General features: G+C 43.5%; 1 protein-coding gene across 22 annotated transcripts in view; it reads right to left on the bottom strand.

Annotated features, from left to right (window-relative positions):
- The window catches only part of RERE (arginine-glutamic acid dipeptide repeats), a 339,661-nt gene that overhangs the window by 187,073 nt on the left and 127,800 nt on the right, over positions 1-24,788 (bottom strand). For 14 of the 22 annotated variants that reach the window (XM_060276215.2, XM_060276213.2, XM_060276214.2 and 11 more), the window contains 2 exons: positions 9,331-9,401; positions 8,367-8,429 (listed from right to left, as the gene is read on the bottom strand). In XM_060276215.2, the coding sequence (XP_060132198.2) occupies positions 8,367-8,429; positions 9,331-9,401 (134 nt within the window). The remainder of the gene's footprint in view (positions 1-8,366; positions 8,430-9,330; positions 9,402-24,788) is intronic. The other 8 variants (XM_088671569.1, XM_088671572.1, XM_035120553.3 and 5 more) reach the window with 1 other exon arrangement.

Genomic DNA, 24,788 nt, shown 5'->3' with positions numbered 1-24,788 from the left:
AAGAGCCCTGTTGGACCTTCAATTTCTGCACTCTGCTCCAACCGCGACCAATCTGAGACCTCTGGAAACCCTCATGACAGGCTGCGAAAGCAACAGCCCTCTTCTGCAATTGATATGAAGTAATATTCTGTCTCTGAAACAGGAGTTGCATATAGCCATCACAGCTAATAGCCATTGATAGACTGATCCTCCATGAATTTGTCTAATCCTCTTTTAAAGCCATCTAATGCTATGGCAGCAAGTCCCATAAATTAATTACATGCTGCGTGAAGAGGTCCTTCCTTTTGTCTGTCACGAATCCACCCTGCTAGTCAGCTTCCCTGGATGACTCCCAAACTCTATTACGGTATTATAGGAAACAAGAGAGAGAGAGGAAGAAACTTACAAAGTAAACTGGCTGTCAGTGAAAACAGAGCAGGTAACGCCCAGGGAGTTGTAAATTAGAAGTAGCTGCCCACATGAATGGGCTGCTGTGAGCTTTTCTCCACCATGTCTGCTGCTATGTGTAGGGCAGGCATAGGCAAACTCTGCCCTCCAGATGTTTTGGGACTATAATTCCCATCATCCCTGACCACTGATCCTGTTAGCTAGAGATGATGGGAGTTGTAGTCCCAAAACATCTGGAGGGCAGAGTTTGCTTATGCCTGATGTAGGGCATGGCCACATTCACTTTGGATTTCTTGAGCCTCTTTTCCTCCTTTCTTCCCTCTCTGCCCTGGTAGCTCCCTTAGCCACACTAGGCTGTATCCAATGTTAGCCCTAACCCATTGAAATTGAGTCTAATCCTAGGGTATCATAACAGGATACAACCCACTGCACTTACAGACCCAATTCAGACTTCATGTTGATGCCCTCACCCTTGCAATAATTTCTTCCTGAAAGGAAGCGAGTGGGAAGAAAGCCTAAATGCATCAGCGAGAGGACACATCCTCTCCTCCTCTCAGTGACACACTCGGGTAACAAACCCTGCAAGCTGGCTAGCTTCTAATTCAGGGCTGGGAAGCCAGTGGTACTCCAGGTTGGCATAGCACTGTGTAACCTTTAGACACCAACTCCCATCAGCCTGTACAGCCATCAGTAAGAACTTAAGAAGAGCATTGATAAGGCAATGGCACATCATGGTCCAGCATCCTGTTCTCACAGCAGCCAACTATGAAGCCTGCAAGCAGGACCTGAGTTCAACAGCCCTCTCCCTACTTGTGATTCCCACAACCGGCATTCAAAAGGCACAATGAGTAGCCTAGACCATCAACATCTGGTGGGCAACAGATTTGCCATCTGTACTTTAAGTTTTGTATAAATCTGCACAACAGGCAAGACCATCGAAAGTGGTAGCCCTTAGTCCTCAACGATGTTTCCACTGCTTTACTCTTTCAATTCACTAACTAGCAAAAGGGAAAAGACCCACCACCAGCTATGAGGCAATCTAATTAGCATCCATGCTGCAGAAGCTAATCAGCCTGAAAACTCAACCGGACATGCCAGTTCCCACTTTATTTTCTGTGCTCTACACGCACTGCCGGATTTACAGTGAAGTAAAACTCAAAGGCTTGCTAAATATTTAGGCTAGGAGCCGATCTCTTTCCATTTCAATAAGATTATCAGCTCATCAGCTCAACGTTTTATGCCAACCCCGTCATGGTTCGGGGGCAACTAAAGCTCTGAATGACTTGGGTGCCTAAAGTACTGCATTCTACCACATAAGCCTGCCCCGTACACTGAATTCATCACCTGACACTCCACTCAGGATCTCCCCACCATCTGAAGTTAGGTGGGTGGTAACCAGAGAAAGGTCCTTTTCAGTAGCAGCCCCTTGCTTATGGAATGCTTTTCCCAGGGGTACTTGACTCTCCCAAAGCTCAAAAAGGACATCTGTGAGGGCAGAGGAAGCCCCAAAGGACTTGAGGCATAGTGGGGCTTTGTTTGCGCTGCTCGGCCTCCCCGCCTAAAGGCTGATGTGTAGGGCAGCGCAGCAGCAGCAGCTTTCTCGCAGGTCCTCCAGCCTCTAGCTGGCCCCAAAGCATCAACTCTTAGATATTTGAGTCTGGGTTGAGGAAAGAGTGGGGGAGAACAGGAAAAAAGGGCATTTGGAGGCTTTTCAGCTACAAGTGAGGGGACTGGAACGTAACCCCCATGTACGTAAGGGGATGTCTGTAATCCCAGTACCAGAAAACAAAGACTGCTGTTAAAAATTTGCTCAGGCTTTTAAACAGGCAGTATCAATTTACTGTATGATGTTTTATCTGCTTTATGGTAGTTATACACTGAATTTCCCCACTGTCCCTCTACACTGTTGTTTTGTATTTTAAGTTATTCTCTCATGCAGCTTAGCTGAAAGGGGTGGGCACTCAAAAGCTTTTATATAAACAAACAAACAAACAAACAAACAAACAAACTGCTCCTATCATGTGGATGCACCTGAAATACCAATTTCTGAAGAATGTGTATATGGGCAGATTTTCCCAAAATGAAAGACAGATGTATAGGGCAAAGAAGAAAAAGGCCAGTACCACCACCACCACAGAAGAATAGCAATAACAGACCACCCCCAAAATCTAATCAAATAAGCCAATGAATGACATTGGAGGAGGGGAGATTGTCTTCATATTGCGAACAGCAGAGCAGCTAAAGCACTAACGGCAAGGCATGGCAGCTAGCAAACACCAAGAGATTAGTCAAGATAAAAGAACTGAAGCAAATCATGGAGCTCTACCGACACCGCCCCAAAAAACAAACAAACTTTTAAATCCATAACATGCAAAAGCGGGGATGGCATTTGCCTTTTATGGACTTCCTGGAGGCAGCAGGGTGGCTGATGCAGGATAAAAGAGGATAGGCCAGATCAGTGATGGGGAAACCTCTGGCCCACTGGCTTAATTGCTTATTTATATTTATTAAATTTATATCCTGCCCTTCCTCCCAAAGGAGCCCATGGCGGCAAACCACAAGGAATGAAACACTGAAAACAATTGTAATACAGATGCAGGCTGGGAAACATATCGACTTTTAAGTCTTGTTGGAAGAGGAACAACTTCAATAGGAGCTAAAAAGGCAAGAGAAATGTTGAATAATAAAGGAGAGGAAATTCTAAATAACAGGGGCCACCACACTAAAGGCTTGATTCCCATGTTGTGCAAAACAACCCTCTTGGTAAGATGGTATCTTCAAGAAGCCCTCACCTGCGGAGTGCAGTGATCAATTGAGTATATAAGGAGTGAGAAGATTTTTCCAGTATCCTGGTCCCAAGCTGCGTAAGGATTTATGCATCAAAACCTGCAGCATGAAGTTAGCCTGGCAGCTAATTAATCCCACCGGGCCTCCCTGTTTGGCTTGCAGTGCTATTTTGACCAAGCCATGTTTACCCACCTTACATGAGATGCCATATATGGTATCAGTTGTGGGGCAGGAAAGACACGGCTGGGTTAAAAGGGGATTTGCAAGCAGAACCTATGCAGCAGACTGGCAGCATTTGAAAAGCACAGGGCTGACTGCAAACCTTGCAGGCAAAACTGGGTCACCCGGCATTGAGAGGTGGGCTGTCCTGACCACCTATCAAACTTGCATACACTGGCTGGGTCCAGTTCCGCACCCCTGGGTTAGATGAATCTTTGATCTGAATCAGCAGCGCTAGTCCTTATTTTATTTTTTCAATACACAAGTTGTGGCACTACTACAATCATTAACCATTCTGTAGAGCAGCTAGACAAAGAGCATCTGTAAACTGATACCAGTTTACAGGTCTGAATGCTGTGGTAATTAAATGGGGAGGGGGGAGAGAGATCTCATCAGGATGAGGAGGAAGCAGCAATTGGTCACAGGGCTTGCCTTCCACTTCTGTGCATTTATTTCATTTTATTCCGTGTATGCTACACAAATCTTCCAACCATCAAAACGTGTGCAAGGAAAATTAACAATGAAATGCAATCCCCATGAGCAGGAGAGCCTGTGTGGCATTGTTCTGCATTCTTACAATTCCGCAACATGTCTCTTAAAAACAAGGTCACTGCCTTGATTACGATGTCTATAGACAGTAAGTGTAAAGTGACCCAAGTCCACTACACGGGCATCTTGTTCCTTTCATAGAGATGGACACAGGTGCAACAAAGCCCATCAACCACTGCAATGCAACAGCAGCAGTGCCACTGTGTTCCATTATGAAGAAAAACAAATAGCCCCCCTAAGCCCAGTTTAGAAAGCTATACACGTCTTTTTGCTCTTTGGAGAGGGCCCTGTTCAATTGCCACATCATCTGTTACTTTACGCACTCCGATATGCTGCAGGCAAATGGAAAACAAGATTACTCTTGTCCAATCAAGAAGGGATTTGCATGAAGTATTTGGGAGCTCCTGGGTCCTTGGATACCTTATCTAAAAATAGGACATTTAAATAGGTACTGAGAACCTAGTTAACTATTTAGGAAATATTGAAAATATAGTTTCAATCTGCCTCCCACAAAGGCAGCCCTGTTTAGGGAGGCTTTTAATGTTTAATAGATTATTTTATTTCATTTTTCTGTTGGTAGCTGCCCAGAGTGGCTGGGGAAACGCAGCCAGATGGGCGGGGTATAAATAATAAATTGTTGTTGTTGTTGTTGTTGTTGTTGTTGTTGTTGTTGTTGTTATCCAGTGCCCTCCAGATGTTGCAGGACTATAACTCCTATCAACTCTGACCACTGAGTCAGGCTGCACTAGACCAACAAACAGAACCAGCACCTGCTCATTATTCCTAATGAACATATTGAATCGAGGTGGGGGGGGGATGTGGAAATATAAAAACAGGGGGGGGGTCCCATTTTGGAAAAAAATTCTGCCCAACAATATCTGAAGAGCACTTGGTTGGGGATCACTCCCCACCTTTGATAAGCAACCAGCTCTTGTGTGATCGTTCCTGGAGGAACGAAAGATATTGGCATATATCTCACAAACAAAGATATGTTTACAAAGGCGTATGTGTATCTTTCTGCCAGTGTATGCATTACTATATTAAAGCTTGCATCACTCTGGAAACTGGAGGTTCTCATGCAATCAGAGCTATCCTGCAAAAGCCGAATTAATGGGGGGGAAATGGCGTATTAGTGAAGACATCTGGCATGTTATAACAAGAAAAGTTGCCGTTGCTGTCTGGGAGCCAGTAATCAATTTTTTGCCTCCTCCAGCTACTCTATCATTACACTGAATTAGGATCTGCGAGTGAGGGAGATATATTAGATCATGGTGCACAGCAGAGCTTTGCCAACCGGATCTGGTTCAGATCAGACTAAAACAGTTTGGCAGTCTGCTGTGCCCTTAAAAACAAATCAATAGTGTTACTCTCTATGCTGCAATGTGCTGGGTGCCAGGAAATGTTAAGGTTTCCTGGAGAAAACACACACACAGACACTGACCCCTTTCCACTTTCAGATACACTCAAGGACAGCCAGTGGAAGGGCAACCAATTAATTTTAGATTTAAATCTGCATTGGGGAAGAAAAGAAAAACACACACACACACAAAACTGCAAGAGGCCACTGGAGAAATACGAGTGATCAATTCTAGGCAAGTCAGTCAGCCAGCAATTAACGGAAAGTCAAAAGTTTGCAAAGAGGACTGGAATAATGAGGAAAATTTACAACCGGGCCACCAGTTAATGAGCAAGAGAGACCTGGTGAAAGAGGCAGTAAAACCACTCTAATATTATGGCAAAGGGAGAACAGACTGGAGCCAAAATACAGCCCAAGGAAGATTTTGGGAGGGATTTGGGGCGGGGGAAAGAGAAAGGAGAACAACTTCAAAAAGAGGGTATTTAACTGCACTATCCATACGGCTTTCCTTCCTGCCAAGATTCCATAGTGTCACAGGAATAAGGATATCAAGCCAGCACAGCCTTGAAAAGATTTTTCCCCAGGCTTCACTCCCTTCCATTCTGAATCAGGCTACATTTTGGAGCTGAAAGGTTTCTCCTGCCAATGAGCAGCTGAGCTCCAGACCTGGCACTTGTCTGCTTCAAACAGCAGCACGGCCAGCAGTGCCGGCAAAGGTGCAATTGAGAGCTTTTGGTCTGTACTGGGAGGTCTTTGTGAGAGCGTGAGATTTATGCCAACAGAGACTGAAGGCTGCTCATTCAGAACTGCCATCCTCCTCTTGGCAGTGTTAGAAACTCAGATATATAAGCTAGGCACCAAATGGCACCTTGGTTACGGTCACCACAACGGAATGTCTATTGATTCGCAAGGGGGTTGGACTAGATGACCCTTGGGATCCCTTCCAATGCTACCATTCTACGATCTCAACTACAGCGGTACCTCAGTTTACGAACTTAATCCGTTCCGGAAGTCCGTTCTTAAACTGAAACAGTTCTTAAACCGAGGCACGCTTTCCCTCTCCCGCCGCTGGTGCCCTTCCACCATTCAGCTTCCGTTCTTAGACCGGGGTAAAGTTCGCAAACCAGGACACTACTTCCAGTTTTGTGGAGTTCGTAAACAGGACTGTTCTTAAACCGAGGTACCACTGTACGTTGCTTGGCTGTAGCTTGCTCTTACAACAATTCACTCGGCCCAGGATGCAAGAAGGAGAAACAAAGAAAGTGGAAATGGAAATGGTATTAACTGCAGAGCTTTTTAAACTGTTGCCACCAACCTAGCACCAAGAAATTGGACCCACTCCTATAGCACCTCCTTTCTGCATTCTCCGCTCTCCATTTATATATTTATTCCCGCCCCCAACCTGTGCAAAGCTGTGATCACATAAATAAAGTAAGCGTGAGCAAGTTACCTATATCACTGTGTGCTATTTGTATGGTATGACAATGTATTTTCCTTTCATTCACGATTCCCTGAAAGCTCTTATGGGTGAATAATGCAAAAACAGTCAAGATGTTTCTAACATTTGCTGCTTATTATATGTTGTAAAATGAAATAAAAACATTTTATTTTATTTTTGAGAGAGAGAGAGAGAGAGAAGCAGGTGGGCTGTAAATATAGCTATTCCATAAAAGAAAAGTCAGCATCACGGTTAAGAGTTATACATCACTGCCACCCTAAGCTAAATGCAAAACCTGAAAGCAAGAGATTTAAGAAACACAAGAAGGTTGTCAGATTGTGCAGTGTTGTGTGTGTGTGTGTGTGTGTTGTTGTTGTTTTTTTTAAAAAGAAGATATACATAAAGGTACTAAAACATATTGCGCTCCGCTTCCCACGCTGTTTTGCAGACAGCTTTAATGTGTTGTAGCGGACCAATACTGACAACAGAAGTTTCAGCTTTCATTGCTGTTAATACCCTAAGCAATTACTGTTGCTCAGCAGGTGCTCCTGCCCAGAATGGCAACTCACACTGTAATCCAACATTATTTTTTTTGCAGGAGCAATTCCTCCTGAACACCAAAGCACCTGCTAATGTGCAAAATTGCATAAATGGGGCTTAAAACGTCTCGTAGCTTTAAAAGCCATCACTTAAATAAAAAAAACCAACACCCAGTATTGTTCATGTCAGAGTATTATTGAATCTGCTAGAGAGCAGGGATTGAAAGGGGGAGTGGCATCAAAAAAGGCTTTTCTCTTTTTTTTAAAAGGAAGCTGGACTGGCTCCAAAAATCAGAAGGATGTGAAAAATTACCTGTAAGGGGAGAAACTGTACATAATTGAGATCTCCGGGGGGTAAAAATAGCAGACACATAAATATTGAAACAGACTGTCAAAGTAACCAGGGAAAGGAAGCACATTCTCTAACACCGCAGCTTTACAACATTAACCAGAAGCAGCAGGGGAGGGGGGGGGCGAGAGAAAAGGGGGAAGGCAGGGAGAAAGAAAAAAGATAGATTTGGGGAGAGGAACAGATAGTGGTTTACAGAGCTGAGCAACAGGCCACCCAAATATGTGTATTTTATTTAAGTTTTTGAAAAACGGATCTATTTCTGACCTCAAAAGCAACCTGGTAGGACGTTCTTACATAATGCTACTGTCTTAAGTCATGTGTGGTCAGCAAAGGATGGCAGACCCACTGGGCATCATGTTCACATGGGTCCTGCACTCAATGCACCGAAGCACACTTAGGCCCAGCTGGCACAGAATGCTAAGCCAAACCATGGGTTGGCAAGAATGAGCAACCAAGCAAGCACCTGGAGAAAAGATGGCGGCTGCTTTGTTCCTCCTCTGGACTTTCCACTGCTGGGCCGTGGTTTGGTTTACAATTACATCTGAACCTGGACTTATGGTTTATCTCCCCCAGAGTGGTATGCCATAGAACAATCCTTGGCTACAGCTCATGTGGTGCCTGCAGCTAAGCTTTGCAGCAGGTGACAAAGACACATCTCTGCCCAAGACCCAGTATTGTGCCCACTGACTGGCAGAGACTCGCCAGCATTTCAAAAAAGGGAGGCTCTCCCAGCCCTACCTGCAGATGCTGGAGATTCAATCTGGGATCACCTACACGCGGAGCGGGTGCTCTACCACTGAGCTATGTTCCCAAGGTTGGTTACATAAAAAATACAAATAAAAGACAACAGAGGACAGTGTAACCGACTTAAAAGAGTCAGCAAGATATCAAAGGTCAACGTAAGCACAATAAGAAAAGGTTAAAATTATACCGAAAGTGCTTGAGAAAATAAAAAAAGGGTCCCCCATCTCCCCGTAAGGTAGATGCCAAGGGTAACTTTCCACAGTTTGGCCACCACCAATGTGAAGGCCCTCTTCCCAACTTGCCATCCACCCCACCTCAGATGGCAGGAGAATCCAGAGAAAGCCCTCTGCTGAAGAGAATAAGGCAAGGTGTGTGGGAAACCTGCAGCCCTCCAGATATAGCTGAACTACAATTCCCATCAGCCTCAACAAGCATGGCCAATAGCCAGGGATGGTGGGAGTTGTAGTTCAACAACATCCGGGAGGCCAAAGGTTCTTGCCTCATGTGTGTCTGCTGAAGATCTTAACCTACAGCTGCATATGGAAGCTAGGATGCATGGACAAAGTCTGGCCTGGTATGAAGCAGCTTCCTATCTTCATACCTAAGTCCACAATGGTAAACATGCAAGCAAAAGGCACATACTGTGTGCAAGTCATAAAAGTAAGGCATTTCTTCCTTCTCGTCCATAGGTGCCACACATTTATAGCTTATGAGAAATTACCAGAAGTGCACTAGAATATAACATTGTAGTAACCGTAGTAATTACATAAAGTGGCACCTAGTAGCAGCCCATGTTCAACTTCACAATGCAAAAATAAAGACTGTCAAAGAACGAGAGATAGGTAAACAAGAATCATGACTGTGGAGAGTAGTAATTGCCAGGAAGGTTTTGGCTGTGATAAAAAGTAGTATTTGAAAAGTTCCCAATATTATGCTTTTTAAAATTGCTGTTGCTTACCAATTTGAAGTCTTGAATGCTACAAATGAAGTACGGAGTGTTTGGTCGCCGACTCTCAATATACACACAATCTTTAAAAAAGAAAAAGAAAGGAAGAGAGTTAATTTTAAACTACAGTAGTTCCTCTAGCCTGGCAAAAATGCAGAGATACCACATAACCTTTTGTATCAGGTGAACAATTCACAATGAAAATACTATAAAATGTGATCTAATGCAAAGAAAATAAATGAATGAATAGGTGAATAAAAATGTTTCTGCCTGGCTAGGCGTGCTTCCCTAGGGAGAGAATTCCATAAGCAGGAAGCCACCACTGAGAAGACTCTTTCTCATGCTGCCACTCTCAGCACTGTCTGCTAAGGGGGCACAAACATACAGTCTGGGCTGGTTCATGTGCGAAGAAGCCGTCCATAAGGTACTGGAGCCTTGAGCTACATATGGCTTTTGTAACACTTTATATTGTTTTAAGGATCAATTCTCAGGGGACCTGTGTCACAAAAACAAGTACTGCCAGAGTGATCCCCATAATTAAACTGGCACAATGACCAGGTCACAACCTAACATAGTTATGTCAATCAAGACAGGAAACAAAGTCAAACTTCTTGCAGCTAAATGGTCATTAAAAATCCAACAGTGCTAACCTGGTTTTGCTCCTAATCATGAAATCACTTACCCTACAACAAGCACTATTTATATGCTGTATGACCTTTCAAAGTAGCCTCTACTGTAAAATTGGACAACCAACATATCCTAAAACACCCTAATTCTATATTTTTCACAACAGACTTTATTGTCACTGCCTCTTTATAAGAGGACAGGAAGCTCATGTTCTTTCATTAGATGAGAATGGTTTTTTGCTTTTTTTGCTTCCATGAAACAATTTATATTGGAAGATATAAGGAGGTAAGCTAGTAAGAGCCACTGTGGTATAGTGGTTATAATGTCGAACTAGGACCTGGAAGACCCGGGTTCAAATCCCCACCTGACCATGAATTTTGATTTTGATCCAGTCACTGCCTCTCAGCCTAACTTACCTGACAAGATTGTTGTGAGGAATGAGGAGGGGAAGAACCATGCATGCCATCTTAAGCTCCTTGGAGGAAAAGGCAGGATATAAATGCAACAACAACCATTTTTTTAAAAAAAATCTGGTGCCCAAGTGGTTCTATTTGCCATATGTTATTATAACATAAAATGTGCCCAATTTATCAAGAAGCCACAGTTTAAAAAAAGGGAAACTGCACAAAATTAGCACCTGCATTGGCTTCAAGATGGCTAGCACTGGCGGGCTAGATGTCAGAAAACAGGAAATCCTCTTTTGAGTGTCTATAAAACACACACACACACACACACACACACCAATCTTTTGCAGATAGGCATCAAATGTTTTGCCTTCCTGGCTGATTTGCACATAATGAAGCATCCAATGTGTCTGTGTGTATGATCCACGGCGACTCAAGTTCCCCAGATGGAACTTCCTCAAATACGTGGCTCTTTGAGAAAGTCCATTCAGACTAAAAGCTGCAGAGCTTTTCAAGCAAGAAGAAACAACTCTACTTGTCAACAGGCAGCTACATTTCTAATCCAAAAACTGAGAATGGTACTGCAGTCATTGAGGGTTGTTTTAGAAGGAGGAGGAGGAGGAGGAGGAGGAGGAGGAGGAGGAGGAGGAGGAGGAGGAGGAGGAGGAGGAGGAGGAGGAGGAGGAGGAGGAGGAGGAGGAGAAGAAGAAGAAGAAGAAGAAGAAGAAGAAGAAGAAGAAGAAGAAGAAGAAGAAGAAGAAGAAGAAGAAGAAGAAGAAGAAGAAGAAATAATTCTGCTATTATAATTCTCTGCAGGAGAAAGTTTCCATTTCTAAAAATGTCTCGTTTCATAACATTAATTAGTAGCAGAAATAATGGTTACAATACCAGTCAAATCTGACAGTGTTTAAAGATGCAAAAATCAGATCCCAAGTCGATTTAAGACACTGGGAAATTTTCTGATTCAGGTTTCTTTCTTTTATTGAAAACCTGTACCACCACACAACAAACCCAGTATCCCCTGGTCAGGGTGGGATGGGAGTCTGGTGACACCAGAGCGCTAATCCCATGCCACTGTCCCAATACAGTGGTACCTCAGGTTACAAACTTAATTTGTTCCAGAGGTCCGTTCTTAACCTGAAACCATTCTTAACCTGAGGTACCACTTTAGCTAATGGCGTCTCCCACTGCCGCCGCCGCATGTCGTCTGTTCTCATCCTGAGGTAAAGTTCCTAACCCAATGTACTACTTCCAGGTTAGCAGAATCTGTAACCCAAAGTGTTTGTAACTTGAGGTGTTTGTAACCTGAGGTACCATTGTACAAAAAAACCCCAGAGAAGTTCCTGCCTTTCCTCAGTCTGGAAACCTCATTGCTGAGAGGGATGGTCAGGTTACTTCCAAACTCCTAGGCTGCCTGCTTGCCCCAAGGGACCAGTGCTTTTTTCTGGAAAAATAAGTGCTGGTACTCACCATGAAGTTGTTACCATAAGTGCCACACTTTTTAACAACAACAACAAGAAGAAGAGGTGCTGGTACTGCGTACCCTTGAGTACCCCCTGGAGAAAAAACCCACGGCTGGGGCCCATTTTTTAGCCAGAGTGCCTGACACATACTCCCTTCCCACTAGAAGTTTGGGTGCAGAATAGGGGTTTGCATGGGTTAAAACAAATATTGAGGGACCTCCAGCTGTATCATTAACCTCTTAAGGAGCAGTAGCCTCATAATCTGGTGAACCAGGTTCACATCCCCGCTCCTCCACATGCAGCTACTGGGTGACCTTGGGCTAGTCTGAAGTCTCTCAGACTCACACACCTCACAGAGTGTTTGTTGTGGGGGAGGAAGGGAAAGGAGATTGTTAGCCGCTTTGAGACTCCTTAGAGTAGTGATAAAATGGGATATCAAATCCAAACTCTTCTTCTTCTTCTTCTTCTTCTTCTTCTTCTTCTTCTTCTTCTTCTTCTTCTTCTTCTTCTTCTTCTTCTTCTTCTTCTTCTTCTTCTTGTCCTTTAGCCTTAGGTTACATCCTGTTTCTTACTTCCTCTACCACACACTTCCCTCTCAGACCTCAAGACGAGAGGTTGCCTTCTAAATATCCTCTGAGAGGAGAAGAAATGAGCCGGCATGACTAGCTTGTTCTCCTCTGGACTAGTTAAGACTAGAACTAGAAACCTTTTCTATCAGAGTTATGCATCTACGGCAATAAACAACTTTATTATTTTCTTACCGAAAAGCATATCTGTGTAATTGTAATAGGTAAAGCCTACTCTCTAACCCAGATTCACTAGTCAAACACGGCTCACTTGCCATTCTAAAGGGTTTCAATAGGTAATTGATCTACCAGCTCTAGCTGAAATTCACAGGGGTTCCCCCCAACCTCCATCTCTGATCGACTCGTTTAACCCCACTACATAGAATTGAGGGGGACTATGGAGCGAGGAAGGGGGTGGGTACAATCAAGTGAGGCAATCAAGAGTATCTCTTCTTTTCTTGTTTAGTTTTGTTCCTTTTCTATTTACTGAACTGCCCAGGAGCTGCAGATGGCTTCTGAGACACCGTTTAGACACTCCTCCGTGATGACGTGCCTCTTCCTTTTCTCTCTTGCTCACTTTCTAGAAGCGTACATGCTGTTCTGCCAAGAGGCATATCTGTGAATAATCCACATGCAGAATATATTGTATGCTCTCTCTCCCCATTGCTTTAATACCTAATTGTTGAAGAAGTGGGAGGGGAAAAGAGGAGGAAAGGAGACAGAGTCGAGCAATAGTTCTCCTTCTACATCTCTTTACAGCCAGCAATTCTAAGAGTGCATTATCTTCACTATAAAGTCTCTTACGTTTATGGAAATATGTCTTTCATCCTGAAAGATTATATACCACAAGCTGAAATTGAGGCCGTATGCTGAGGAATTTATTTGAGCACTGGAGAGGAAGAGGGAGGGAGGGAGGGAGGGACAGAGAGAGAGAGAGAGAGAGAGAGAGAGAGAGAGAGAGAGAGAGAGAGAGAGAGAGAGAGAGAGAGAGAGAGAGAGACCCAACCACCTCAAGGGATAAAATTGCTGCAACTGCTTAAGTGTGATACCACAAAATAATTCAACAGGGTGGAATGCTTAAAAACAAACTGACATTGAAGGATGAATTTAGATAAGCTGAGAGTATTATCAAAGATGGGATTTGACAGAATTTAAGCCTCTGGTTCTTTTGTGATAGGAGTGATGGGGTTTTATGCTGCCATGGGGAAGGGGGAAGAGAAGCACACCTCATGTCAATGATTAGGTACAGATTTCAGTTTACAGCATCACTAACAAAGAGACCAGGACAGGGGCCACCCCATATACTGCACCTAATTCAGCCACGCAGGTGGAACATAGGAAGCTGCCTTACACAAAGTCAGACCTTTGGTCCATCTACCCTAGTACTGTCTACACTGATTGGCAGCAGCTCTCTAGGTTTTGGGGGAGGAGTCTCTCTCTGCCCTATCTGGATATGCTGAGGGTTGAACCTGGGACCTTCTACATGCAAGGCAGATGCTCTGCCACTAAGTTTTGACCCATCCCCTATGGTATAGACGAATATTGTGTTCGCAGCATGGTTGGAAAAGGTGGTCCAACTGCCTCTAGCATTTATTTGTCCCTTGAGTTGAACACAATTCAGGAGAAACTAGTATAAGACCACAACAGCCATGCTGGGACAAACCAGCATCGGTGACCAACCAGCACTGAAGGAGGTCAGGGGTGGTGATCTGGAAGCAAAGCACGCAGCAGGCAAGTAAGCCAGTGTGGACAATCCGAAAAGCGGCTTTGTCTTCACTCAAAAGAACAAGATGCTCACATTGAGGAGCCTGGCCAAAGCCTGAACATTTATAGGATCAGGAGGAATCCTATTGGCCCCACCGTGTCACCTGATAAGCACTGCACTAGAAGTTGCAGTGTTGCCCTCCAGCCAGCCGCACCAATGCTGCTCCTCACTGGTATATACCAGTCCTGGCAATCAGCTGCAGGGGCAGATAGTATAAGGCACCTGAGATATGCTTGCCAACGATCTGGGATGAGAGAATGGCAGACAGGCAATCAAAATGTCACATCCATCCAGCTGGACCCAACATGTGAAAAATCATAACATATCTGAAGCTGTGGTTCAGAATGTCTCACTTGGCAGTGCAAAAAGAAGAGGAGGGGAAGAAAGGTGAACAGGAGGTTTCTCTGTTGCTGCTTTTAAACCAAAGCCTCCTTTCAAGCGTCAAGCTGCAGCCTCTGTTTGAACTATACACCTTGGACTTCCACCTCGCTGGCACTTCATCATCAGGAAGCAGATTTCTGGCATGTCAAGTCAGCTTGACAAACCTGCACTCACCAGATGCATCCTCGTAGAGCTAGCTGCAAATTCGTGACTCAGCCCACTAAAGCACAAAGAGATGAGCTCAGAAATCATGAGGTTCTACAAAGCTGTTTGTGGTTTCTCAGATAAGTTTAAGATCTTTCAAGAGGGTTTGTGGTTGTGGTTCTCTCCCCCATGCTTTTTTTTTGGGGGGGGGGGTAAAGTTGAAATATAAATTCACAGGAAGAACCAAAGCATTGTCAACATTCAAAAAATGCAAACACAGCAGAAATTTAAAAGAATAGGAAAAATTAAGAATTTCTTCAGAAAATTACAGAACTTTTTTTACAGAATTTACCTGACCATCAATACCTACCTTTGCTACTTTCTTTTTGGTTCATAAATATGTAAAAACTAGAATTTCCATAATCATTTAACAGACACAGACGTTTTTAAGCGAAGCAACTAGGAAACAATGCCACTGGAAAACAATTGAGTTGTCAATTCTGCAACAGAATCTTCTCCATTTCTCCTTCCCCTTAATGTTTCCAAATTCCTTTTACCCCACCACCAGGAAAGCTTTCACTACAGTTGCTTTTTTATTTTTTTAAAAAAGGCTCTTGTAAAACAGCAGATGCCAGAAGCTAATCACTTCAGCTACCTACAATCTGCCAGTGAAGAATCCCCAACAGAGGGAGGCTTGAAGTAGCAAGGGTCCCTTGGCACATCACCACTTGAAGTCCCAAAGCCTTCAACAGCTATGTAGGCAATGCCATCCACTTCCCGTTGTTCTTCTCACGTTGGATTGGTATTAAAACAAAAAGAAATTAATTCAACATTTGTAGGCATTTTTGGAGGTGGGAATGGGTGGAGGTGAAGAGCTCCCATCAGATTTTAGGATCCTGCACTGCAAAGAGCTGCATAAAAATTCAGGTTCCTATATACTAGCATGGAATTATTAGTCGTCCAGATCATTTTAGAGTTCTTCCCAACCCATTATTCCGCCAAAATGAAGAGGAGAAATGGGGGCGAGGGAGAAGAGGAATGCAGATTGTTGAAAATGAGTATCAGATTTGGTTCAAATCCCTGTCCAGCTCACTTAAGTATCACTGGAAATATCACTCTCACTCTGAGCCACAGATAAATGGACAAAGATACCTTGAAAGACAATGTGAACCAGAAGCAAAGTTATTCTAGTTATAGCGGCATTTAAAAATAGCCACTTGTCTATGGCAAGTAACTAAATATACATAAAAATAAATACATAATGGTAATAATGATGATATAATATTTTAACTGCCTGCAGGTGACTAAGTTGCAAAGCATAAAAAAGAAGGCTGGAGAATAGATTCTGCCCCCTTCCTCCAAAGCTGTTGAGGCCTCACAAATGTCTTCCACTGGGAGCAGACCTATTGAAGTCAATGAATTTAGGCCCATTCATTTTAGTGGGTGTGCTCTGCGTAGGATACAATCCTTACACTAATGGCATTTTTCACTAAAAAGAAACTAAACTAGGACATCTAAGTTAAGTCATATCCTAAACCCAATGATTAGCTACTGCATTCAGTTTCCTACTGAGTGTTTATAGTGTAGCCACAACAACTTCGAAGAGCCAACGCCTGTTTGTTTTAAAAACAACAACTCATATGTCTAATTCCTACATGCAGAAAACTATTACCGGTATTTGCAAGGCAGGCCACTTTATCATGCATGGCCCCTTTCTGCCACAATGTGCACCGTTAATCTTGCAGTGACATTTAATGGGAGTGCATTTGTTTGACACAATGGTGGGGTAGGTTGCTGTGCTTATCTTATTATTATTATTATTATTATTATTATTATTATTATTATTATTATTATTATTGCAAGCTACGAATCCTATTGCTTATTTGCAGAGGAAGAAAGAGAAGCCACAAGACGCAGAGGGGATTAGATTCTGCAGAGCGGTCCAAATCCGTAATTTGATTGTCACCAGTCAAGCTCCTCTGCCACTGACAAGGAGGAACGGCGCGAGTGCCCTGTCCTGTTCAGGCTTTTCAACTCATTTGTGAGATAAAGCGAGGAAGAAAATTATAGCTCCCCGATTTGTGTGCTTTATGTGCGTCGACATTTCCATTACAAAGCCCCATCTCCAGAGTGAACAGGAATTCAAGTCCCATCCAGGGTCAGAAGCTACTTCTCTTCTCACAGAGATTCCTTAAAAGCCAGTGCAGGAAACAGGGTGTTTAGGTGTGTGAATCTTGGGCCAACATAAAGTATAAAATGTGTCTACAACATTTTGGCACCCTTATGCAGCAATTTAACACTTATTTTTCAGTTTGGGATGAAATGTTAGAGCAGAAGTTGGGTTTTTGCCAAAAACAGTAGCTCCATGTCCTTATTCTGGCTGGCCTTAAATGGCAAAGATAAAATTGTGGGCAGCATGTTCCTAACTCTGGGTTCTATCCAATGTTAGCCCTCCTCAGAGCAGATCCTCAGAGTAGTTAGTGGAAATGACTAACTTAGGTTCATTAATTTCAGTAGGTCTCTTCTGCTCCTCTCCTGTTGGCTTAGCCAATGCCTGCCTGAGAGAAGCTCTACTGGAAAATCTAACAATGCAAGGATGCATCATTGCACTGCCTACTCCATTTCACCCACTGCCTCTCGTCTAGCATGGAATTTCACATTATGACAACATCACATCATGTTTCATATTTCTGGATTCTGGAAGAGGAGATACAGGCTGCTGTCTACATCTGGCTTAAGAGACACACATGGGCAGAGTATTGGACAACCTTGTCTGTTGCCCAATACTGCCAACTTCAATGCCAGTTCTGTTCTGGTGGATGCACTGGGGAACCCAATGAAAATGGCAGCCTAGTTCAAGGTCCTGAAGCACTCCACGTCCTGTCATCACCAGTGCTGTATATTTCTCTACCCAAGAACCACAAAGAAGTGGATTTTACAGCAAATATTGAACTGGAAAGCTGTCTGGTACCCTAAATCAGTAGGTAGACAATGTAGTTCCCTCCATATGTTATTACATTGCAACTGCCATCATGTGTGCCTGTTGGCTGTGCTGGACATGTGTTGGAAGCCCAATACATTTGGAGTACACCATTTTAGCTATCTCTGCCTTTTTAAAGGCTCCCTGGGAGCAGAGACGGGAAGAAAATCTGTTAGTTTCCTCAAAAGGGCTGGTGGAGACACAGTACAGGACAGCCCATGAGCAAACACAACACTTGCTCAGCACTGGGGAATCGTGAGTCCGTTTAAACACTGCTGGCAATGAAGGGGCCACAATGCTCCTGGATCTGTCCGTCACTTGCTTTAAGACACCTGGATTATAGAGACAATTTCTGCAGCTTCCAAAGAACAGAAGGAAACCTTTCTCCAAGGGGAAACGGTACATTACCCCACCGCAGTTCAGGCAACAGAAGATTTATCCCATTATAGACATCCTTTCTGTGGCTTTCCTAAGCCATCAAAGCAACTGTTCTCTGCAAAAACTGCCCCCTTACCAATTATCTGCCGATTGTGCGAAGCAGATGCACCTGCAGTGGCACCCCAACCCATTATGCAGCTATCCCCAATCCAGTAACTATGCCAAGTCCATCTGCCAACAACCACAGTGGCAACGAAGACTACGATGGAGACACAAATATATAAGCTTCAAAACTCAAATATCCAGAAAGCTGCAAGGTTGTTTGCACAAATTAGTTCTTGCCAATTTATTGGCTTTCTGCACTGGCTAGGCTGGGGAGGAAGACGTACATGTGGACTGTGAAATAGTGAAGGTACAGGACTTGACACACACACACACACACACACACACACACTATACTTATATTGTGTACTGTACTCTGAAGCAGGGATGGGGAACTGGTGGTCCTCCAGATGCAACTGGACTAAAACACCTATCGCCCCTGACCATTGGCCATGTTGGCCCGGGCTAATGGGTGTTACGAGTCTAGCAGCATCTGGGGGGGGGGCGGGACCTGCAAGTTCTCCATCCCTGCTCTAAAGGGAACAACACAGGGCTGATCCTGAAATGAACACTAGTGACCTACATCCCAGTGGGTAGGTACCTGACTGACCACATCTGGATCAAGCCAGTGGCCCATCTAGTCCAGCATCCTATTCTCACTGTGGCCAACCAGATTCCTGTAGGAAATTGGCAATCAGGACCTGAGCACAAGAGCCTTCTCCCCTCCTTTGGTTTCCAACAAGGGGTATTCAGAGGCATTCTGACTGACAGTGGAGGTAGAATGCAGCCATTGTGGCTAGTAGCCACTGACAGATCATCCTCCAGGAATTTGTCTAGTCCTTCTTTAAAGCCATGCAAGGAAGCTTTAAAAGTAGTTTTTGTTATCTGCCATGCCTTCCCTTACTCCTCACCTGTTGGGTTTAAAACATTTCAACAGCACTGGTTTGTCCTGCCTTTCAATTTGATGGCAAATATTCAATCAAGACAGTGCCACTTAAAAAAAAATGAGAAAGACAGCAAAGAGATCTGCAACCCTTTGACAATTTAAATTTATTTATTTTTATTTAACAAAAGTTTAATACCATATGATCGTACTAAAATCTCTAAGCAGTTTACAAAAATATCAGTATTCTCAATAAAAAACATCAAAACACTGTTTAAAAGAAGACAGAGAGAAACTTTCAAAGCCTGTATGTGTGCATACACATAAACACACACAGTGTAAATGCAATCCAATTTACACACACACACACACACACACACACACACACACACTAAACACAATCCAATTATGAGCCTCTTGGGTTTTAGTACTATAATAGTCCAAGCTTGCATCATCCAAACAGATCAACGCCTCGAGCTCTCAATGGTGCACTTTCTTCCTGGGGGGAAAAATGTTCCTTGAAAGCCACCAACATGGACCATCTACAACCCCCCTGCTGCCAACTCAGCGCTCAAAGCCTAACTAAAAGCATCTTCAGCTGACAGGCACACATTTCTTGGCCCTGCACTTTCCTCCTGGGGGTCTTTCACAGCTCTTTCCTCTCCTGCTGCACTTTCCTCCAAAACAGACTGCAGCAACTGGCTCAGCACTGAAGGGCTACATCAGAGCTCTCGCATTTTATTGGTACACAATTAACAATCTGCATAACATTTGCACTTATGATGATATATCCCATTTGTGCCATTTTCTACTGAAAGGCTAGAACAAGCAGATCTTAGGGATGTTCTGGAAATAATCAGAGATCTACATGTACACATCCTTTTATTATTAAGCAAACAACAAAAGATCTCTTCACAAATGTACACACTGCCAGAGAGAGAGACATTTAAGTGCGCCTTTCTCACTGCTGTGCTTTAAGCTGCGTGGAGGCCAGCAAAATTCTATTTATCAAGATCTGTGAGCAGTCCAAGACAATTAACTTCATCTGTAGCTGTGGTAATAGCAATAATGAAAGCATCCACTCTTGGCAAGTTATTAACGGTGCCTTTTTATTATTAAAGTGCCACATTCCATTGATATCATTTTTTTAAAGACCCTCTTTTAATTTCTTCAGAGAAGCTCATTCCCTAAACACACCTGCCCTTGCAACAGGCACTTTAAAACCTTTGGCTGCCTGCTCCAACAGAAAAATAGCACTGATTTGTATGATCTGCCCTTTACCAGAAGGTCGCAGTTTTAAACAATTTGTACTCACAACTCAGAGTAGGTTTATAGCAAAAACAGAGTGGCCAAGCAAGGGAGCCATGGAGTATTATGGCGAGGTGATAATAATACTAATTAGATTTCTTCCCCATCCTTTACTGCAAGGTCCCAGGGCAAGTTACAAAATTTGAAAATACAGTATTACAAGCTAGAGGGCCCAGAGCAACTAGAGAGCCCAGAGAGGTGGATAAAATTCAAACACTGGCTTAAAGTAAACACAGCTACATCTCTGTCTGAGGGCCCCGCACTCCAAGTCATTTTTCTAGCCCCAGAGAGCCCCAGACACCTTGGGAGCTGCTCAAGGCCTACTGAGATAGAACCCAAGAGCTTTTCCCTGTTATGTCTTGCAAACACCTCCCATTCCTCATGTTTGGAGAGGACTCCAAATGCTGAATGACAGGGACTTTGCCACTCAAACGCAGCAGGAGCACTGACAGATCTTTTTCTTTTTCTTTTTCAATGACAATTTTAAACAGCACACCACTTTCCTTACAAAGCGGGCATTTGAGATAAGGCAAGGAAGGATGCAACAATGAAAAGGGATGCACATGAGGAAATCTATATTATTTTCACAGGGGGGGGGGGTGGAGAGAGAGAAGTCACCAGAGTGACAGGTAAGGAGGTATAAAATTTACCTCTTTTCCCTCCCCTCCACCACCCACATGGTTGACAACAAACAAATTGCTAGTCTGATCTTTTAGAGTTGTTTCCTGCCAAGCAGATTTTCAAGCAACGCTGCTGGCTTCTTGTCAAGTAAACAACAACACACAGAGGCCTCTGCTCCTGCTCCTTAAAGACTCCACCAATTTGCTGCCTTTCCTTGAAAGATACCATACCAATTGCCTGCACGGCGCTCCTTATTTCACAAAAATGATTCTTCTTATAAACTGGCCTCATAGAGAATCCATTTTCTTTTTAAGGGGAAAGCTGCTACTGCTGCTGCTGTTTAATGGACTGTCAGTATAATTTAGATTTCATCAATTTAAACTCATTCAAGCCTGGCTCCTGATTGTACAGTAAATGGAACATATTTCTATTCAACAAAATTAATGACAGTTAATTGTAGTCTGGAGCTCCCCATTTTATGAAAGCAACAGTTCCCTGGTCCCAGCATCAAGCTACATGATTTCCCACTCCAATTATTTTCTCCTACTCTTTCCGCCATGCCTCTGATGCATGCTATTTTATAAGCCTCCCATTGCAAGACTAATGTACATTTTGATCTAGTATATTGTTTCCAGTTCTGACAGATATGTTCAATTTTCATGCAAACTGCTGACAGCTGAAAGGTAGAAGGGGAAGGAGAAGGAAGCAAGTTAAGAGCGTCTGGTCCTCAATTCTCACAGCAGTGCTAAAGAAAATTATTTTATTTTTTCCAGCAAAGAACAAGAAGAGAAGACTTAATCGTCCTGACATCCAACAGGAAACCACTGTGCCACTATCTTCAGTGTGCTCATCCCCTCAACAACAACACCCCCCTAACAGTAAATAGTGGCATGACTATAGGCTAATAAATTTAGCTTCCACAGTGAGCATGAATTGCTTCTGAACAATGAGACACAGAGTTGGATCTTTATTAAGATGGCAAAATTACCAATATTGTGAACCGCCAGGTGAAGGGCAGTATACAAAATAGCAATAGTAGTGATGGCAATAATAATAATAATAATAATAATAATAATAATAATAATAATAATAATAATAATACAGGTCTGGGTGACTAAGTGGGGTAACGAGCATTTTTATGGGCTAGTAAGTTTGGAGGTTTATTTGCAAAGTCTGATTACCATGGCTATTGACATATACAAATCTAACATATGTCCACAGATTTGCTGTGAAGTCGCGGTAACCAAAGCAAAATTGTGACTAGAAGGCTAAGTTGAAGGTTTCAGGTTTCACAGATAAGCCCAGAGGTTACCTACAGTGCCTGGCAAAGGTTTTGAACCCATAACAGAAGCTGGACAAGCTTTTAGAGGTGGAGTAAGGCTTTTCCTGCTAATTTTCACTGGCAACATACATAGCCTTACAAATGAAAAAGAATCACCAGGGAGCTTTCCCCCACACTCCATTCCAATTTCCTGGGTCCCACCATATCACCTTAAAGCTGTCCTACCTTGGGCATACCTTGGTTCCAAAAGGAAGCAAAACAAGCCAACTGTCAGCCATCAAGAGAGCTGAGTTGTGCTTCCACAGCACTGATCTAATGGCCATCTTCTTCCCCGCTTCCTGTCCAGTGTTAAGAGCTATGATAAGCTCGAAGGCCATGTGGGACAAATGAGAAACTCAAAGCCCTTCCCTTGCGTGGAAGGCAACAAAGGTAGCTGCCCAATGCTGGGTCAGACCATTAGCTCAGTATTTTCTACACTGACTTCCGGTGGCTTCCAGGGTTTCAGGCAGAAGATCCACCCTGGAGATGCCAGGGATTGACCCTGGGACCTTCTGTATGCAATGCAGATGCTCTGCCACTGAGTTATGTACACCCCTTCCTCTATTTACCCACTGTAGCTGTCCACATGAGTGAGCTACCATGCCCATTAATGCAGCCAGCTTCTGCTCCAAACCCGACATCTGCCTCACTTTTTCCTCTTTTCCTTCTGCTTCTAGTGCATCCTTGTTCATGCCATCCATCTACAAGTGCCCCAGATGCATTTTCAGTTTTATGCAGCCCCTGGCATGAAATAAATGATAACCCTCAGTGGCGATCATCAGCAGCACAGAAGGCAGACAAACAGTAAAGGGATGTTTTTCTTTTAAAAGGACAAGCTGAAAGAGAAAGAGAAAGCATATAGACTCTCATAAACATCTGAATCATAAACCTCTGCAGGCTCCATAATATCCAGAGTCAAATGGACTCCTTTGGGAGGAAGGGCAGGATACAAATTTGGTAAGTAAATATATATATAAAAAAATGAAACCAAGCAAGAAGACAAAGAGACAACAAACGATCAAAGGGCCCATCGTGCAGCACTCAGGCACTCGTGACCAAATTAGCTAAGGGCCGACACCACCTCAGTAATTTGGGGGTCTCCAGTGGGGAAGAGCTCCACGCTGTTCTGTTGAGAAAACAGACCCATCTTCTCTGGGTCCATTCATTGTCAACGCGCCCAATCTCTTGCTCTCCACTCTTGTCTAGCAATTTTCTATCCATCCACCCAGGATTTTTATAATCAAGCCTTGCAACCTTTCAACAAGGTGTTTTGTGTTTAAAAGGTTTAAGTGCTACTTTCCTTTAAAAAAAATAAGAGACTGCGAGATTTTGGGGGGGTGGGGAGCAGCGGCTATTGTTTGAGCCACAAATGGATTCCCCCACTTTTCTATACAAGGAAAGCCTGTAATGGGGCTCACTGCAAAATTAGCACAGCTGCTTCAAACGCCAATCATATGGCAGAAGCTTTTAGTTATTTTCTCTTCAGCATAGTCCCTTTTGTCATCAGTTTTCAGGGGGGAAAGGAAAGGAAAATCGTAAGAGCCAAAACACCTGTCTAGACAAAGATGTGACACTTCAGAGAGCAGGAACACACATTTCACTCTCTCTTGAGGATGAAGCCACAGAGTGGACTGAGAGCCCAAACAAGAGATACCGTAAGCTGTATTCACTTGAAAGACTCCAAACCACCACCTATGGCAGCCTTTACTGGGCTGTATACAGAAAGAGACAGAACTGCTGTGCACAGTGATAAATGAAATAATTCAATAACAAATGGCTCAAAATATCCATCCAAAGAGGAGCCTGCCTGTTTTGCATCTCTGGTGGTTACCGCTCTGCAACATAGGACACTTCCTTATACCATGACAGACTATTGGCCCATCAACCTCGGTACAGTATTGTCTTCATGAGGGGAGGGAAAACTTTTCCAGACTGGGGGTGGCATATATCGAGGAAGGGATTCACACACAGATAACACATGTGGAGTTTTTCAGAGAAAGCAGCAAGGAGACACTTGAAATGTTCTAGTGGGAGTAGTGCAGCCAAAGGGGTACATTTTCCCCTCTGGGGGTCACAGATTATTTCGATCATAGATGCCAAGGACTGGAACAGGGCCTTTTGCCTACGTTCTGCCATTCAACTATGCATCCCCCTACCCACTACACATTTTTAGTTGTTCAAAGTGTCGTGCAAGTGAAACACTATACAGATTCAGAGGATAATTGTGCTTAATCTTTGCTGGGGATGAGGGGAAGCACTGCCTCACAAAGCCTCATGGATGGACCTGCCCTGGTTCAAATTCCCACTCTGCCATGAAGCTCACTGTGTGACCTTCAGCCAGTCATACAATTCAAAATTAAAAGCCCATAAGAATTAATTAAACTCAATAAAAAGAGTTAAACAGCTTTCATTTGATCATTAATATTTTGTACTGTACACAGGGGTTACATTCTGAGGCCCCATGCATGTCGAAACCCACTGAAAATGCCTGCAAACACCCCATTCTGCCCCGACATCCACTCTGTCC

Source organism: Zootoca vivipara, chromosome 6, assembly GCF_965207765.1.
Source record: "Zootoca vivipara chromosome 6, rZooViv2.hap1.1, whole genome shotgun sequence".
Lineage (NCBI taxonomy): Eukaryota > Metazoa > Chordata > Lepidosauria > Squamata > Lacertidae > Zootoca > Zootoca vivipara.
This window is presented reverse-complemented; position numbering and strand designations above follow the sequence as displayed.